General features: G+C 45.1%; 1 protein-coding gene across 2 annotated transcripts; it reads right to left on the bottom strand.

Annotated features, from left to right (window-relative positions):
- Positions 1-2,464: 2,464 nt before the first annotated feature.
- On the bottom strand, positions 2,465-16,515 carry LOC131912487 (Fc receptor-like protein 1). 2 transcript variants are annotated; one of them, XM_059264772.1, is made up of 10 exons: positions 16,485-16,515; positions 12,852-12,872; positions 9,254-9,541; positions 8,807-9,085; positions 8,323-8,451; positions 7,285-7,309; positions 4,843-4,925; positions 4,539-4,610; positions 3,945-3,976; positions 2,465-2,892 (listed from the first exon to the last, which is right to left on the bottom strand). In XM_059264772.1, exons 1-10 carry the CDS (start codon positions 16,513-16,515, stop codon positions 2,821-2,823), a joined length of 1,032 nt encoding a protein of 343 aa, XP_059120755.1. In that variant the 3' UTR covers positions 2,465-2,820. The 2 variants fall into 2 exon arrangements, with proteins under 2 accessions (XP_059120755.1, XP_059120756.1); XM_059264773.1 differs by lacking the exon at positions 8,323-8,451 and having other exon boundaries at positions 3,936-3,976.
- Positions 16,516-19,507: the final 2,992 nt, after the last annotated feature.

The raw sequence follows: 19,507 nt of genomic DNA, 5'->3' as shown, positions 1-19,507 counted from the left end.
GCTCTTAGATGCTGTCCTTCTCATCCAAGTTTCTGTAATTCTTTGCTCAGGACACCAAAAATGGGAAGATCCGGTGACCAGGGGAAATCAAGCAGCTGCCTCTAACTATAAAGGGGCAGGCCTGGATAATAAATAACATGAGGCATGCCCTGTTCTTTGGGAAGAACTCCCACCACCTCCTGAGAGAACCCAATATTATCCCACCAAGCCAGCCCTGGCCTCAAAGAAAGAATGTCAGCTAGATTACTGCAGATGGCTGGTTTCTCCCAATAGTGCTTGTTACCTAAACTCCTTCAGTGGAAGATCCTAAAGTCCCTCCACAGATGTATCAACTGGGACAGAATACTCTAGTCACTGGCCAAGAGGATGTTCATAATGAAGTCATCCAACAAGTAGTCTAGTTTCTTCACAAAATCAATCCATCAAACAAGCGCCTCCAGCCCCCAGGTACTGAAGACGGGAGATTTCTCCAAGAGAGGGCTGGTAGATGGACTTTACACGTATATCAGGAGGATCTAAGTCAAAACTTCTTTTTGTCCTGGAAAATATTATAAGTTGGATAAAGACTTTTCCATATAAAACAGCAAAGACTCCTGACTGGGCGGGGGTGATCCCCAGACATGTAAGAAGACTCCCAGGGTCTTACCGAAAGCTCTGGGGGAGAGGACACTATCAATGTAAAGAATACTTTTGTTTTCTTTTTCTCCTTTTCTTTTTTCAAGACAGGGTTTCTCTGTGTGGCCCTGGCTGTCCCGGAACTTGCTCTGTAGAGTAGTCCAGGCTGGCCTTGAACCCAGAGATCCTCCTGCCTCTGCCTCCAGAGTGCTGGGATTAAGTGTGTGCCATCACCACCCAGTGAATACTTTTGTTTTCAGTATGGTGCAGTAATTAAGTATTGCCCTTCCTGCCTCACTGGAGTCCATATTAGCAGATCAAACCTTTAAAAGATTCAGCCTGCATTAGAGTGTCAAACCTTTAAAAGTAATACTGTGCATAGTTACTGTGTTACTGTAAATAAGGGAGTTGGGCAAGCATTTTAGCTCCTTGGGGTAGTTTTTTTTTTTTAATTTTTTTTCCTTGTTTTTATTTTGTGAAGTAGGGGATCAAACTGGGACACTGAACATGCTGGCACATGTTTTACCTCTGACACAAATTCCCAGCCCCGCTGCTTTCTTCTTATAAGACTTTTACTTTTTTTTTTTTTAAATTTAGAAAGACAGGTTTTGCATCTTTGAAAAGCAAAAGAAGAAAAACGAAAAAGGCAAATATTAAACACAGAAGCTAGTACAATGACCGCTTACAACTGAATTTGCACACAGATGATCAACTGAACCAATAACTTAAAAAATAAATTGACTATATCTTCTCCCCACACTTTGATTTCCTCTTGTGTGGTTGGAGGGTGTGTATATTTGTACAGATTTATTAGAGAGAAATTTAGGAGCATTTAGTAACAGTGTGTTATTCCAGATTTTCAAATATCCCCATCAGATAATTTCACAGGAGGGAGTAAATGTGAGAACGTTTATCATATGGAATTTTGAAACAACTTTCACGTCCACCAGTGGTGAAAGGTATTAAAATGTGAGCGTAGATGATGTCCCTGAACCATACATTTAAAACTGTTAAAAAGAGTGCAGTGTGGTGGCACATGCCTGTAGACCCAGTACTGGGGAGACTGAAGCAGGGGAATCTCAAATCCTTAGGCAATTTTGATCTACATGGCAAGGTCCTGTCTCAAAAATAAAAAAGGTTAAAATGATAAAAATTTAAATAATCAGTTTTAGGTTGCATAGATTTACTACTGTGTAAAAGGAAAATACATCTATTATGATATAAATATTCCACAGTCTTTTGAAATAGTGTGATAGCTATACATACAGACATGGACATGTTTCAGCTACTTGAGTGAGTAGCTATGCTTTTGATTATCTAGTATTTATATGCAAGAGCAAGTGTTTGTACACAAACTGGAGAAATACAGGCTACATTTTTACAGTGGTTACCATTTTGTGGTATCTCGTAGCAAAGACTTTACTTTTCACTTTATTTCTAAATTGTTTTAATATATAAATGCGAATATGTAATTGATTTAAAATTGAAACAGAGACTTCAAGCCAAATGACCATGTTTTCAGAAAGCTTGACACTTTAGGAAGAAGCACTGTATCCATATATTCATAAAGTTTAGTCTAAACGCTGCACGAAGTTCGAAACTTAGAACTCGGTGAACCTTTCAACAACTACTATAAACATGAGAGACGTTAGACCAGCCTATGCACACAAAATCTGTGGCTAAAATTAAGTGTAGTCACAGTAAGTTTTTGTAACTGTGCTTTTTTTCTAAATCGATGACAGTGACTCAAAGTACACAGGGTCAGGTATCTTAGGTGGAAACAGGCTATGTGCACAGAGGAAGCGCAGCTCTCTCTCCACAGTCCTCCTGCCAAGTCGTTGACGTCGTTGGCTCTGTGCACACTTAAGTCTTGCTGTCTCTCTGCTCCAAGCCCTCAGTTGCTTTCATTGCCCCATTTTCCTCTTGTAAATAAAAGTCAGCAGGCAATTTGTCCTGCTCCAGCATGAATGGGCAACAACCAGATGCCACCAGCAAATCTTTCCAGCTTCTGGGTCTAAGTTGGTTTTCCTGAGTTGTTTCTCCAGGACTTGTACCAACTTCACATTGGGTAGGTGAAGGAGCCATCTTGTGAAGGGAAGCCTGTGGGGAAGTTGTACCGGCAAACTATCCTTTCCCAGCATCCCCGGAGTCCACATCAGGCCTTTGGCTTTCTCACAGCACTTCACAGACGCTGTTCCCATCATTTTACATAGGGTCTTCATAGTCCATATCTGCAATGTTTATCTTCCTTGCCTTAGAATAGATGTCAGAGGAGACCTGGAAGGACCAAAGAAGAGAAGACAGAGGAACGTGTCTTCCACTGGGCCTCTTCCCAGTCAGCCTGGGTTTTGTCATGTGCAACCGTAACACCTTAAAAGGAGCCTCTTGGAAGCCCGTGGCCTCTTGCCCCATTGTCGAAGGAGCCTGTCACTCCTCAGGCTTCTAGAGGCGCTCTTGCTGAACAACCCTATGAACAGTCATTGTTCAAAGACGTTGGAATGAATAAACTAAACTGCTCTCAGGTTTTCTGAGGACTAGAGTTCTGCCCAGAGACCACCCTAAGCTGGACAAACCTGCAAAGCACCAGCGATACTTGTGGGAACAAAGTCAAAACACCCGAAATTCAGAAAGTACTTTCGCAGCATCATGGATGGATTTTAGAATTTTTTAAATGGTGCATATCTGTGTTGTCTGTGTGTGGGTATGTACACCATGAATATAGGTGCCCATGGGAACCAGAAGAAGGCATTGGATCCCCTGGAGCTGGAGAGGCAGGTGGTTGTAAGCTGGTGGGTGCTGGAATTGAGTTCTGGTCCCCTATAAGAGCAGCAAGGCTCTTAACTCTTGCCACCTCTCTGCCCCCACCATGGACATCATGAATTATCCAGGAGTTATAAATTATGAATTTTTCATAATACAAATCATGTTTCACAAGGCCTGTTTTTTAAAGGCAACATTAGTTTAGTATTATTCAGTATTAATTTAATTCACTTTGTATTTCTAGCTATACAGCACTAGTTGATGGCTGTACAGTTCGACTGTATTTTAGGATAGAGATTTCCAAATAAATAAAACTTTAAAAATAAGTATAAACCATGACTGAACTGCACATGAGCACATAGCTCAAGGAAATACACCCATAAGCCTCCAAAACTCCCTCATGCGGTGATTATTGTTATAACTAAATGCTTTGTGTCTCTACTGTGCTGGTAAATAAGGGACCATGATATTTTTTCCTCCTTCTAAGTAGCAATACTGTGGGAAAGCAGTAGGATGGTCTCCAGAGGGAACAGAGAAAGCACACAGAGAACAGTGGAGACCCTGCTTACCTCACTTGCCCCGTGTGTCCTCATGTGCTGAGCTGTGGAGGAATGAGTAAAGCGCTGTGAGGTTCCACTCATATTTAATCTTTTACAACCCCCCATTAGTGAAGCTTGCTTCTTCTCCAGTCTGTTTTCCATAGACTGAGCTCCAGTACTACTTCCTGTCTTCCTTTCTATCGCACGAACGATTATCTTAGTGTCCACAGAAGAACGGGCAGCCTGGGGTGGGTGGGTACACAGGCCCTTCTGGCACTGGAGACACTTGATACCTCTCTCCTCTCCTGGGCCTACCATGCATAGGATGGGACAAGAGCAGCAGCCACGGTGAAGCGCTGCAAGGGACCTGTACGGCCACTCGGCCGAGGCTGTCATCTTTGGGTTGCCATTAAAAACAGGCCACGTGAAAGACGCACTAGGCCATCCCAACAACAGCACTGTGCTCTGCTTGACACCGCTTCCAGACAAAGGTCGGTTTCTAAGCAACTGCGGCGATACAGTCAGCTCTAAGTACAAACACTGCCATATTGCCAAGCAGAGCCACTGACTTGGCTCTGGGACAGACAAAAGTTCGTGAAGAGTTCCTCCCATTCCAAGTCTTACCCACTGCTGGCTCCATCTCCTGCTGGGTATGGTACACCAGTGAGTAAATGTCGTCACCACTGACAACATTCACTGAAACAAGAAGGGAGACACGTTGAAGCAGCCCTTCCTTCCCGCTCTCTCACCTACTCCGCACCCACCTCCTCCCACAAACTCCAAGGCAGGTGAGTCACGAGTCATGTATTTGTAGAGGGACTAGGCTGCAGCAGAATCTGCAGAATCGGCTTTGGCGAGCAGACAGCACCCTGGACGGCCTCCCTTTCCAGTTTGTGCCACGCTGACTCGGGTCACTGGGAAGCCTCACCGTTCTCATACAGGGACTGTAGCTGCCTTGGGTCAGGTGAGTTGAGGTAGCTGGATTCTTGGAGCACAGGCCTAGGAGGGCTCCTGCAAGCACAAAACACATGCCGTCCCAGATGCTCTGGGTGTGACTGTCTGAGATTGTAAAATGTGAAGGATAGGGTCCTGTACAGGATACTAATTCATGGAAAAATGAACAGCTGGAAGATACAGCTGTGTGGCATAAGCCGAAGCCTCGTTCGTGGGCAGAATGGGGCTCTGTGGTGCTGCCCCATAGCACATGTTCCAGGAGTTACAGGTTCACTATGACATCGCCTACACAGGTAACTGTTACCATCTAGGGATCTCGATCGGGCTCATTTTCTCTGTCAGTTAAAGAATTCAAAGGCAGGAAAAACCTTGAATGCAAAAGCTAACAGCAGAGAAACTGTGAACACCGCAGTCAGCAGAAGGCAGACCCAACAGTTGAAGAAAGGCTTTTTACTAGGGCCGAGGAAGCACACACATTCAGCAGGCACACGGAGAAAGACCCTCCGCAGAGCGGAGGGGGGCTTGAAAAGCTTCTCCTTGAGGGCTGATTTGTTTTTTAAGTCATTGAAGGACCATCCTCCCCTCATCTGGGGTTGATCAGTCAAAGAAAGACTGGATGTCTGAAGGGCCTACAACTGTTGTGTTAGTGTGTCCTCATAAGGCCTTGAACTTGAGCCAGTCTATCAGCAGGGGACTATTGGAAGGAGAGGAATCCTACAAGGCCTTTGTTTTAAGCTGCCAGGCCTTTGTCAGGAGCGTGAGGAAGAAGGCAGTGTCTTGGAAGTTGATCCTTTTTACTACTGAGCCCCGGCCCCTCTCCTGCTTATCTGACTGCTTATCAGGCAGCATGACTGCTAGTCCCTTAGGACAGGGCTGGGTACTAAGTGAAGAAACAGTGGTTCATCTCAGTAGAAATAGATAGTTGGCCAGAGTAAGCAGCTTGAGGAAGGAACAAAAGAAAATGGTCATGCACGTGCCACACCCCTGGGAGTGTGGAATGAGTGTTTACCGTTGGTGTGGACAATGCACAAGCTAAGTTTGGAACCAGCGAGCATTTTAGAAATGTTTTCCTTCTTGAAGCTTCTAGCGAACTTCACCAACAGCATTTTCAGTGTGTTTATTACTTTCTGTCTTGCATTTCAGAGACGCATAGTGTATATAGCTTATCTGTCCTAAACTACTTTTCGAGTCTCAGAATTTCGAGACTTTTCGAGTCTTTCCCTTTATTCAAACCTCTCTGCTGTAAGCAAGCAGACTGCATGAATAGACCGAAAGAAATCAAAAGACGGTAACTGCAGAGGCATTGGAAGGAAGCATTAGAGAAAAGTGCAAAATAATTGAAAGAAAATAGTGAAAGAGAAATAGCAAACTAATGTTCAACGTTGCCAATGGGGGGACTCAGGAGTGAGTTTTCGGTGCGATGAAACGGGAAGCAGTACACAGGAGAGGACAGTACCATTTTAAAAGTAAGTTTTCATGGTACCAGAAGGCACCATGCAAGTTTCTTAAGGAGGGAAGCAACCAACAGTCCTACCTAGCGATGGCACCTACGAACCACAACAACCAGTGTGGCATGATGACCCAAGGTCCCAGGAGTGGCTAGCAGTACTCAGGGCTAGTGACGTCATCAACCTTACAGGAGAACATACAACCACTACTTTACTAAACCAGCATTATTCCTAACTACATTTTAAATATTTGCCCTTACACCCGTAGATAAGTTCACCCCTCAACAAAGAACCTTCTCTCGGCAACAGACTGAGTCCACCACAGAAAACCACAACCAATCAAAATGCAGAGTTGTGGAGTCTATTCCCAATGGATACATCTACAAAACACTCCTGCACCAAGGGCTCGGGGAACATCGCGTAGAAGAGGAGGTGGGAAGATTCTAAGAGCTGGAGGGTCAGAAAGTTTGCAGTGAGACTGTGTCTCCCAGGAATGTCAGAAGCTACACCCATAAAGTCTCACCAACGCGACTGTCTGAGCAGAGATGATAAAACCAGACATACTAAAGTGGACAGGGAAAGGCTGTACATGAAGAACTACAGGTTACTAAGCAGCGCTGAGAGTGGGAGGTATGCTCTTCCATGGGGAGCAGCATACCGGTTGGTTATCCAGTACCAAATGGTTGGCCCTGGAAACAAGCATACAGGCCATATATAGACTGAGCAGGTTGTATTTAGCTTTAGAAATACATATGTATATACATGTACATATATGTATATAACAACAACCAATAGAAAAAAGAGGCCACGAATTTGAAAAAGAGCAGGGAGGGGTATATGGGAGTGTTTGGAGAGAGGAAAGGGATGGATGATGTAATCATACTATAATCTCAAAAAAATAAAAGAAATAACTTTTTAAAAGTGCGTTTTTTGCCATCATCAGCATGTAGAGAAAGCAGGGCCCTCACCTGAGTGGATCATCCGGTTGTCTTCCTGCAAGGCAGAAAAAAAAACAAACAAAAACCGAGAGCATAGATCAGCGGAGCCCGACTTTCATGGTCTTCCTGCCCTATGGTGCTCAATTGGGATGACGTTGTCCCCAGCGGACATCTGGTAGACACTTATAGAGTCTTTCTGTCACAACTAAGGCGATTCAGGTCCAGAAGAGTTAAGGAGTTAAGTCAACTTCCCAAAGCTGGAAGTCAACAACTTCCTCAAGCCCCTAAGTACCAGGAACAGGATTTGGGACCTTGCATCTGTTACATGCTTTGCTTTGAATTTTGTAACCACCCTGGTGAATCTCACCCTGCACAGAGTCCCAGAGCCAGGTGCTGCCATGGCCAAGTTACAGCTGGGAAGAGGTGTCCAAAGATGTTGGGAAAGCTTGGAATTCAATGAGATTTGAATTGCCTCACACTGTCCTTTACTAACCCTCTTCAACTTGCTCAGTGGAGACTAGGAGACCAGGGTGAAACATAAATACATGAGAAACTATGGGTTGTGATAAACTCGGAAAGTAACTTTAAAATTCAAAATGGAGAGCAATTGTTGATTATGTTACCAGGTGAGACTTTCAGGAGAAAAACAACATTTTATCCAAGAGGTGAGAAAGCTCCAGGAATGATCTGAACCCATAGCGATGTGAATTGTACTTCAGGGAGAAGGAGAAGCATGTGACATCACCCTTGGTAAGACTGATGCACTGACATCAGGCCTGGAGCTAGCCACAGTGAGTGGTCAAGTGTTCCTCTGTTCCAGTTTAAAAAATAGTTACGTTCTATATAAAAATTAACTCACAGAAGAGCCAGATATCAGCCAGTGAAATTAAAGAACTTTCCTAAAAATGGTACTTTAGCGGCTTTGACAGTTAATGAGAAGACACATAGGTAAGGTAGCTAGGGCATGCACTTACTTTGCTGTGTGCATGCCACAAATGCAGTCTGTTTGGGGGGGGGGGTCGGGGGGAAGGTTATAGTAGCAATATTTGAATATATAAAGTTACTAACCTATTTTTCTCTTGAGCCAATAGCAAAATATTAGGGCCATGGTGATGGGGCCCAGACAGCCAAGTAGCCACTCGGTGACTCCTGAGGAGAGATGACTGCTTCCAGCCTCAATGGGCACTGAGGAGAGATCTGTACCTGAGCTCCGGTAGGGAAGGGGTTGGGTTTGGAAAACAGACATCTCATGTGTGGGTTATGTTCAAGGGCTGCTCCTCATGGGGGAGGGTGTCCTTGTTTATCTAGAGTACCCCTGCTTCTCACACTGATGAAAGAAGATAGGCACTCAGACTCCGTCCTCCACGCCTCTCCCTCATGCTCATCGCCCGTGCCAGCAAGGAGAACAGAAGCTCCGCCCCTCTCATGTTCATCACCCACGTTGATTACAGAAGCCCCGCCCCTGACGACACACCACTGGAAAACTCTGAAGCTGTCCCAGGATGCTGGGGAAGAGACACTGACCCTGAGAGTCCCAAAGCCAGAACAGTACCTGTTAGGTTGAGAGTCACCACCTCACTTCGCTGGGCACCCTGGCCATTGCTGGCCTCACAGAAGTAGTTTCCAGAATGTTCTGCAGTTACGGAGAAGTTGAAGGATGCTCCTCCTCCAGAGGGGGCTGAGCTGCTCCCCAGAATGACATTCTCATGATAAAACTGGTAGAAGATTGGGGGAGAGCCTCTCAGGGCCTCACAGTGAAGCTCCACCAGGTCCCCCAGCACAGCCTGGGTTCCAGAGTCCCCAAAGGTAAGGACAGGGCGAGACACTGGAACTGATCAACAGTGAATAATTAGAGAAAGGTACCTTGACGGGGCAAACAGACCCATAATTTCTGCCTGCTCCCTAGAGGCTCAACCCCACTGACGTCGCTAAAGGCAGCCCAGGGGAGTGTGGATGTGGTGTGGGATGCTGGCTGCTATGTGGCAGCTGCGTCACTGACCTCTGACAGTGATGTCCACCAGCTCGCTGAGAACAGGGCCGTAGCCATTGTCAGCTGCACAGTAGTATTGCTCAGCATCGCTGCTCTTCGCTTCCACGATCTCAAACTCTGCCGTCAGTGAGTGCTGTATCTTTGTTTCCAGATTTGAACCCAGGGCCCCTCTGTACCAGAAGTACGTTATGTTTCCAGTGGCATTAGCAACTGAGCAAATGAGGACCAGTTTGCTTCCCTCCATCACCCATCCCCCTGGGGGCTGTGTCTCCAAGTTCACATCAGAGACGGGGATTCCTGCGGGAACACAAGATAACGAACACAAGATAACGAAGGGGACCCTGAGTAGGGAGCGTTTCAGAGAGGAGTGGGTGTTCCGGTCCTGGAAGCAAAGGCTGCTGGCCAAGTCAGGGATTTTAACAGCTTACATTGGGGCTGGTGTTCTGCTGACTTGGAATCATCTTAGGTTTGGCTGATAGTCAGAGTGAGAAAAGTACTCTCCCACCACTGAAGAGTATGCGATGTCATCTCCCACTCTGGGATCACAATTTCTACTACCCTACAGTGATTTCAAGTCCAAGTTATAAATCACACTGCTGGGCTACGTATACTCTTTCAAACTCTTTCTTGCTACGACTCAACTTCTCTTAGATCTGATTTCCATTTGTAAGTGTGTGACTGTCATTACCTCCCGCAGTCCTAGAGGTCAGTTACACCACACGTACGAAGTACTAGAGGAGGATCTGCTATGTGTGAGCTGATCAAGGTTTTTACAGGTTGGGGTAGATTTTGTTTTACCAATGTTGAAGTTTTAGCAAGTTTGAGATCATTCAACCCTTTGTAGGTACTGGACATTTGCTTTGGATGATCGACCCTGACATGGGATCATATGGCACAGGATAATAAAATGTGGCTTTTTTTGGTTGCAGCATCTCCCATAAACTCTTCTCCAATAACACACTCTACACGCTTCTCCCACAAGGCCTTTCCTTGCTACTTCACCAGGGCAGCTGGCAGCTCCTCCCAATGTCTACCTTCTCAGGAGCGCGGGAGACATCCTGTTCTGCTCTTTTGTTACCCAGCTCTGACTCTGGAAGAGTGAGCGCAGACACTCACTCTGCACAGGTATCTTGGCGGTCAGGCTCCACTTTGTGACCTTCTGAGCTGTCGCTTCAGCTGCACACCGGTAAGACTTTGGGTTTTTCCTCCACATGGCAGGGATCTGAAGCTTTGGAGAGCTGCTGCAGCCTGACCCAAGAACCCGGCCATCACCGAAGAAGCAGAACCGGAACTGAATATATGGCTTCTGTGCAAGGAGCGGGACCCTGCAGGTCAGGGTCATGGAATGCCCCTCTACAGGGTGGGAAGGACTGAATTCTAGCACAGGTTGTAGAAACAGATCTAGAGAAAAGACATAAACACAAATTCCAGGGCAGTGTTCGTGAACAGGCATCTTTTGTGTTCCCAGCCAGTAGAACAGACAACCTCTCCCACCACCTCCCTCATAGCCACAAGTTTCCCTTTGCTGAGAACCCATCCTGCTCCTTCTGGGGGGCTTCCAGGGGGCAATCTACCTGTGGCTTAGATCTCATTATCTTCTTTTTTAAATTTCTGGTGTAATTTTTAAAGTTATGCCAGAGCAGGTATATTGAAGACTCTTGCTGGATACAGTGAAGCTTAAAGTTCTAGTAAACTCTCTCTCCTTTCTCTTTTCCCTGCTCTCCCTCCCTCCCTTCTTTCCTTCCTCTTCTTCTCTCCTTCTCCTCCTTCTATTTTGACAGTACTGGGAATCACAGTGGCAGAGCCTTATGGATGCTGGGCAAATGTTCTACCATAGAGCTAAAACTCAGCTCCGTTCTTTTACCTTTGTTATAAATCATATTGATAAGGAAAAAAGGTTTCCTTTGCCCTGACATCCCAGACCCATGCCATCCCTTTCAAAGACATAACCGGGATCCTGGGGGAATCGGTTGTCATGGAAGCAACACCATGAACACAAGGCCGCGGTGTGGGGGGAGGCTCAGTTCTCTGTTGACTCTTCTCTGTGCCTCCTGTGGCAGTTGCTGATGGAGAAAAGGGAGAACACTCGCCTGGGAGTTCCCTGAATCCATCATCCACACAGCCCAGATCCCTTGGCTCAGAAGTTCTATATAAACCTCTGTAGAATCCATGAGATGTGACGAAAATTTAATCCACGTCTTAAGTCTTAGGGGTATGTGCTTTGGGGTTTTAAGGGCTCATTTCAGAGTATGTAAAGATGATTGAAGCTTCATTTTCCCTCATCTTCCTCACTGTCCCATCAGCCCAGTCTCTCTGGGCATTTGTCTAACCCCCAGAGTCTCTCAATTTGGGAGACTTTTATAGTTTTCCTAAGAGAAACTATTTCTCTCTTCACCAGATGAAAAATACCCTGGGTCCCTGGTGATACCTGGTTCAGCGTCTATAACCTCAAGTCCTTCCTACAAGAAGGCTTTTTTTGCAGAATCCTTTTAGGTAGCGGTTACACCTACAGTTAGCATCTGCCCTGGGTATGGAATACCCTGCATCTTCTCTCCGTGGACGTCTATGGTCCTCAGAGGACTGATAAACTTCACAGCATTTGAAACTGAGCTGAGAAAAAAAGGCATTAGGCGCCTACAGGCCTCTCTCCTGACTGGGCCAGTGGAAAAAGAGCAAGAAGCCAGACCCGCCTCACTGCAAGAGTCTGCAATTCTGTTGTGTAGAACTCTCAAGCATCTGAGAATTCCTTAAGAACATGTAAACCAACATTTCCTTGTCCTTGATGTGGCTTTGTATTTCTCTGTAGGCTTTGCTTGAGTGCCTGGGCTTAGAGGGAAAGGGGAAACCAGGCACACAGCACACACAGCATTAGCACAAATGAGTTAAATTTGCATATCAGCGAGGGATCCAGAAGACCAGAGTCTTCTGATCTCCCTGACCACGGGGGACCTCTGGTCCTGTGTTGCTGGGTGCACCAGACAATCTTTTTTTAACCTCGTGGTTAATAGTTTGTGAGCAAGAGATCAGGTCATACTTGGTAGATTTGCATAAGTTTCACAGAGGAAATTCCTTCTGGTAAGAAAATCAATTAAATTTGCATATGCCAGGAAAGAGAGAGAGAGAGAGAGTGAGAGAGAGAGAGAGAGAGAGAGAGAGAGAGAGAGAGAGAGAGAGAACAAAACAGCTACAACTATAGGGCTGAACTAAAAGTAGCCTGAGGGAGCATCTTGTTGGAATCTGGCTGGAGGACTAACTGTAGTGCTGTGCTCTGTGACTTTCTGACTCCCTCTTCCCGGCCACTGGGGATGTATCCCCCAGTCAAAGAGCTCAGTGGGGACCTGGGGCCTCTGAAGAACAGACTCCTTCTAACGTCAATCTTCGATGTTTCTGCCACTTCTGTGTGACCATATTCCCCTGCTTGTGCTGAGGTGGTTCCAGACCAGCTCACCCAGCTGGGCAGACACAGGTCACAGCTTGTGCCCGGAAGAGTCTCTGAAGTTTGTGTCCTGGACAGGCATGGCTGTTCAGTCACCCACACGTCTCGTGTGCTGATTGGGGTGACAAGGTACTCCCTGGATTGCGATGAAGACTGGGAAGCACAACTCACCAGCGGGTTCACAGAGCGGAGCTGGAAAAGAAACCAGTACAGGCTGGACCAGAGCAGCACGTTCCACAGACACACCGTCACACTTCTCCAAAGGGCTATCCTGACAGTGCCCACCCTCTCTTCCCCTGTGCCTTCCCCACAACTCCCTCTTCTTCCCCCTCTCCTGCCATCTTCCCCACATCCCCAGCCCCGAATTCCTTCCTTCTTTCTCTGTTTCTTTCCCTGTAGTCTGTATTATCCAGAAAAGACACATGGTCCTTTTTATGGTTATAAGGTAATTGTCAGTAACCTTTTCTCTGTGATGAAGGGATGATAATGTCGCTCTTAACCCCTGTCAGTTTGTCCCTCTGACCTTATTCTCTATTCTCTCCTCCTCTTAAACATCTTAAGTTTCATCTCTGGACCCGCTGCCAGGTGTAACAAGGTCAAATAAGAGGAATAAAGGTCTCAGTCTCAAGGCATGGGGCCTCACGCCTACCAACTTCTCATCAGAGGAGGTATGGGTTCAGAGAAGAGTTGGAGTTCTTCAAATATTCTCTCCTTTGGTGATATTATTGGTCAAGAAGGAGAAATTCTGGGGAAAATGCAGGCTTTGTCGCTAGATGGTAGAGATATGATAGTCTCTTCCTCTTACAAGCCATGAGGTCCTGGGAAGTGTGTTTCTCCTCTGTTTTAGCTTTCTTTTCTGTGAGATCGAGATGTGATTTGTAGAGACAAGCGAGCATGCACAGAGCGCTGAGATAGTGCCTACAATTTCTTTAACAGCTAATCAAGATTTTCCCATAATTATTATTTTTATTGTGCTTAGTTTGAAGTCCTACTTGGTTAAATGCTTAATTGAATGGTTACTTCCTCAGGTAGTAGCAAGCAATCAGAAGGAGCTAGCAGAAAAAATATTATTTATGTATTTGTTCGTAAAGAATTACGTTTGAATACTTGATTGTGAAGGAATCTACATTATAGTGGGCAACAACTCTGACACCTAAGGCTCAGAGAACATTGCAGGAGAGGAGGCAAAAAGATTGTAAGAGCAGAAGACCAGAAAGTTTGCTGTGAAACTGTGTATCCAGGAAATAACAGGGACCCATGACACCTCAACAATATGGCTGCCTAAAGAAGACCAGAACAATGACAAATAAATATACATGCTAATAATGCACAAAGGGGAAATGTCCTGGGTCCCTACCCCTAGACAAAGAAATTCAGGCAAATAATGACTGCTGAGTGTGTGTGGAGGAATGGCCTCTTCCAGGGAGGAGTCCCCTAATTGATTGTCCAATACAAAGTGATCAGCCCTGGAATTGTATACACACAAGACTCAACAGGTTGTAGTTACATATTTATGTACATATATGGAACAATAATGATCAAAAAAGGTTGTTAATGTGTGAGGGTTAGTGCGAGGATAAAGAAGGGGAAGTGATATAATTGTATTTTAGTTTTCAAGTTTTTCATAAAATAGAACATTATTTCAGAGAGTGGTGCTCAAATAAATAAAACAGAGATATAAGTTGTATTGAAGCTTCAGACAGTCTGGACACTCAGAGTGCTCCTGGTACAGAGCAGCAACCACGAGGAGAGTGGGCATGAGAGGAGAGAGAGAAAGAGAGAGGAGGAGGGAGAGAGAATGAGAGAGGGACAGAGAAAGAGAGAGGGGAGGGAGAGAGGATGAGAGAGGGACAGAGAAAGAGAGGGGGAGGGAGAGAGAATGAGAGAGGGAGAGGAAAAGAGGGATAGAGAGGGGGAGGGAGAGAGGGATAGAGAGGGGAGGGAGAGAGGGATAGAGAGGGGAGGGAGAGAGGGATAGAGAGAGAGGAAGGAAGGGAAGGAGAGAGGGGAGAGAAAGGGAGAGAGAGGTTAAGTACTATTTCTAAATAATTGGCCAGAGCAACCAGAAAAATGGTGATGACATTTATTGAAACAGAAAAGTTATTGGAAAAAATGGGTAGGTTTAGTGTAGACAGTGGTGACAGACGTAGAAATCTAGAAAGCTGGTTAGGATGTCTGGTAGACACCCGAGTGGCCACTGGCTACTATTTAAAGAATAAGCCGAAGCTGGTGAGATAAGCTTAAGTTTAGATAACAGGGCACATTAAATGATAAAGTTGTGTACACTTGGAGAAGAAACTATGGATGAAGTCTAGGTATCCACTTCAAGGCTGTCAACATGTAGAGGACAGATCCAATTCGGCAAAGGAGCTAAGAGCAGCAGGCGTGAAATAGAGAGAAAACAGAAGAACATGGCATTCTGGAACCAAGGGAAAAGTGGCCTACAGAAGGAGTGATCGACTGTCGGCTCCCAAGAGGCTAAGGAAGCAGGAAACGGAAATGACCTCTGGGTGACGTGACATGGAAGTGGTGGATAATGTTAGCAAGAACGATTTCCAAGGAGTGGTGAGGACGGACGGTTGAGTTCACGAAAAGAGACCTGGAATAATTGAACAGTTGTCGGGGCCAAGAATGAGAGAGGAGCTCCTGGGACGAGATGGACAGTGTGAAGGGATTTTTGGTGAGACAGAGATGTTCGTTGTTTTGGTTGTGCTTCCGACAATGTAAACCTAAGCATCTGGGAAAGGAAACTCAAGAGCTTCAGAAAGGCCAGTCTCACTAAAAATGAAATTTTAAAAGAGAAAGAATCAGAGAAGTGTATCAAAGTGAACAGTCACTGAGAGCAGAGTGAAGGGAGAAAGAGAAATGATGTGTGAATGAGAAATGGATTTCCAAGCAAGCCCCTGCACTGATGGGAATAAGCTGGAATGGAGAAACATTTGAGTGGAGGAGAAAATTTTTAAGGCAGGAGGAGGGTCTTGAATGAGCAAGTAGGGACTCCTGTCTTTGAGACAAGATGTATTCATGGTACAAGAAGACATGTAGGTAGCTGGTAGACAGGATAGTAGAAATATAGAGACTTCTCTTCTTGCCATTTTCACTTTTTGAATAAAGTATTAAGGTTATAAAATGGGACCAAAAAGGATTAAGTTTGATGAGAAATGAGAAGATATAATGATTCTCACGAGTGGAAAAGCAGAGCTGTAGATGTGTATATGAGGTTCTCCAGCAGAGCTGAAGAACGTCTGTGGTTTGGTTCCCATGCTACATGGTGATAAGTAGTCAGGTAAGCCTTTTTTAAAGTACTGCTCGCCTATCTGCACACAGTTGAAACACATGGAAATGTGTCGTCTGACAGTGGAGCAGGGAGAGAAATGGAAGAGCATCCTGAGGTGTGGTGACAAACTGCAGAATCTGAGTCCTGTGAGGGGTCAGCCTATTAATGATGGATAAATAACCTTGTTGTTTCGATATGTGACACCAGATAAACCTAACCATTAAGTACAATGGAATGTGGAGGAGTGATGAGAAATACTAAGGTTTGACACTGAATAAAAGGAGGTAATGTTGATAGAAGAAAAGAAACTGAGAGACCAATTTGTTGCCTACACTGTGTGTGGGGTGTGTGTGTGTGTGTGTGTGTGTGTGTGTGTGTGTGTGTGTGTGCATATCTGTGTATGAGAGAGAGAGAAACAGAGATAGACAGAGACAACATGAGCATCCCCAGGCAGAAACTTATCATCAACACCTTTTCAAGAAGTGAGGTCCCAGATCCCAGACGCCACTCTCAGTTGCCCAACTCACCACAGATCAACAGCAGGAGCCAAGGTAGCATGAGGGCCAGGCTGGGGATGGTAACTTGAAGGTGCCGCTCACCAAAAGAAAAAAAATGGAAAGAAAGCAAAACCAAGCTACTCTCATGGGAGTCAACAGGTGACGGTATCGCTGAGGTTTGAGGAAGTCAGGATCGGAAGTTAACCTTCAGCACGAGTTTACAGAAAAGGAAGTACAGGGGAACATTGTCCAGTGGTTAATCTCGATTTCCTCCTCCATGAAAGTGGAAAAAAATGAAGTTGCTCCTTCGTATGGTTTGGTATGGGCTTTCTCGGTTTTTTTTTTTTTGTTTGTTTGGTTTTTTTTTTCAGAATTCGTGTTTGGGGGTTTCCAGGAGATGGCTCTGGCTTTGATGAGTCTCATGAGCTTTAACTCACTTGCTGAGTTTCACACGGCACATTGTCTGTCATCTTTGGTAAGGCTGTCTACTTAAGTGACTGGTCAAATACACCCTTCTTTCCGTGACGCTTTCACTGCGGACTCGCCCCAACTGTGTCTGATTCAGGGACTGAGGGGACTGTTCACAGGTTAGGGTCAGTGTTTGCACTTGTTCCATATGCTGGTTGACATATGGTCCAGCTGTTCATACAGATCTTTCTCCCATTTTCAGATTTCCAGTGTCCCGATAAGTGAACATGAAGCACTTTTTAAAAAGTTATAGGAAGTTATAGACCGGGAGATGTTTGAAGTAAAATACAGAAGTGAGTGTGCACCAGCTAGTCTTTGTGTACTGGAAGAAGTTCACCATCATCACTAATCTGGTATTTCTGTCCCAGTCAGGGTGTGCAATCCCTCCCACTGCTTTCCTTAGCATCTGTGCCACCATGTCTTTGTTACCTGAAGCTTGTATGTGATTCACATGATGGATTAAAAGGGGAATAAACTATATGATGTTTCAACCTTCCTTGGATCTTTTATCATCTAAGATTAAGGCTAGCCAGGCAGTCCACGGAGGCTGAGTTGTTAGGGAAGATTGAAAAGTCCATCTAAGTCTGGGGAATCACGCAAGTCCAGAGAGAAGGACTGGGAAGGGAAGTGAGTGGAGGCTGGGAAGGGAAGTGAGTGGAGGCTGAGGCACTCAATGTCAGGAAAAAGGGACTAGCACTGGCAACCCAGCTACATGTTCAGGGAGATCGCTGACCCCAGACGGTTGGGCCGGCAACTGTGATCATGGCTTGGGAAACCCAGGTGAAGATGTCTGCCAGATTTAAACTTTAAGGACCAACACAAAAGCCACCAGCCCTTGAAACGCAGAAGTCGGAGGTCCAGGAGTGAGGGGCTTCGCAACACTGTTTCACATCTCTTTTCCTGTGTGTCCTGAACCAGCGCCCTTGGATTTCTTCAGATTAAAATATATTTTCACACTGCCTCATAGATTTAAAGGCATTGAAATAAATCTGCCCATTGGAGTACAGTTAGCATAAACTAAAATGAATTCATTATAAGTATATAGCGTAATGACTTTTGACAAAGGTAAACTGATATAAATACAACCGTAGTAATGGTTATAAAATACTGTGTGTGTGTGTGTGTGTGTATTACTAGACATGAGGTCACAGTCTATACCCAGGGGTCACAGTCTGAGCCCCAGGGTCACCATCTGTAGCTTGTGAATGAGAAATTCTGGAAAGACGCTGTGTCCGCAGAGGCTGATTGACTGACTAGAACTTCAGTGATGTGGGAAGGTTGGGATGTTGCCAAGTCCAGGGCCAAAATGTCTTGTCCATCTTTGTCTCCATTAATAACCACCTATTGCTCTCTTCTCTAATGGACTGACTCTTGTCACCATTATGTAAACCCTTTGGGAATGTATGAATAGACCCCTAGTTTCTACCAACCAAACACCTAATAATTCTGTCAGGCCTCCCTGCTCTGCTATAACCCATCTACTTGATGTACTTATGTATTTGAACATGTACATTATTTTATTTTGAAAACAAATATATGAGAATATATATTAAATTCATATGTGAATATATGAATAAATATATGAACATGTACATTATTTTAATTTGAAAAGTGTGTTACTTTATGACTTTCTTTGTCCCGTTACTATAAAAAGTTAATGAAATTGTTACTTCTTTGGAACGTGGTATTTGGGGAAAAACCCTGCATCTGTGTTCCTGGGCCATGATCACTCATGTTTACTACAGAATAAACCATGTCTCTATTCCTTTGAGGTGGGAGCTCTTTCCTTCCTCTCCAGACCTACAAGACAGGCTCAGTCAGAGAGTCCCTATTCCATTGTCTCTCAGGGGTCTGGAACAGGGGCTTGCTTTGTTTGGTCCATTCCTGCTTAGAAAATACTAGTCAGCTGCAGCCACTCACCCTCAATAAATCATTTAACACAGCCAAATAGATACTAAACAAACAGAAAAAGGGTTTTTATTCAGTGTGGCCATATTAGGAGGGACAAGAGATACAGTGACCTCCCTAGCCCATCTTTAGGGTCTCAAAATGAGATTGAAGTTTATTAAATAGAGAGTCAGTGATGTGCACATCTAAGTGGTCCTGGTCAAGGTGTGGTCCCTCCCACCACTGACCCATCCTTGTCTGGGCTTGAGTCTCATCCTGTAAGGTGGACTGACACACGGTTAGTACCGTGTGGACTCTCTTTCCAGGAGACAAGCTCCCTGCTTGGCTGGTTCCAGGTTTCATTCAGCCTTTCGCTTTTCCTGATATTAAAATCCTATAGGAGTTTCAGTGTCTTGGAGTCCAGTGCCTCATTTCTCCCAGGTTGTCAGTGAGGCACATGTGCGTGCGTGCGTGCGTGCGTGCGTGCGTGTGTGTGTGTGTGCGCGCGCCTGCCTGCCTGCCTGCCTATCCCTTCTCAGGCACCCCAAGCCTGTGTAACTGTTAATCTGCATTCTGTTACTATAGATTTGATTAGTCTCTATGGCTTCCTAAGAAATGAAAATATATATTTATTATTTCTAAATTATTTTTCTTAGCCTAATATTTCTAAGAATCATTCATACGTTATGAACAAAATT

This window comes from Peromyscus eremicus, chromosome 6 (assembly GCF_949786415.1).
Source record: "Peromyscus eremicus chromosome 6, PerEre_H2_v1, whole genome shotgun sequence".
Taxonomy (NCBI): domain Eukaryota; kingdom Metazoa; phylum Chordata; class Mammalia; order Rodentia; family Cricetidae; genus Peromyscus; species Peromyscus eremicus.
Note: the sequence above shows the minus strand (reverse complement) of the source record. Positions and strands in the feature narration are given on the sequence as shown.

Bases quoted from the DNA above. Each gene is read 5' to 3' on its own strand.
- LOC131912487 (XM_059264772.1), bottom strand. From the start codon at position 16,515: ATGCTACCTTGGCTCCTGCTGTTGATCTGTG. The intron at 9,086-9,253 runs GTCAGTGACGCA...ACTGTTGATCAG, and splicing joins GGTGGACATCACTGTCAGAG to TTCCAGTGTCTCGCCCTGTC. The intron at 3,977-4,538 runs GTAAGACTTGGA...ATTCCTCCACAG, and splicing joins GGAGATGGAGCCAGCAGTGG to CTCAGCACATGAGGACACAC.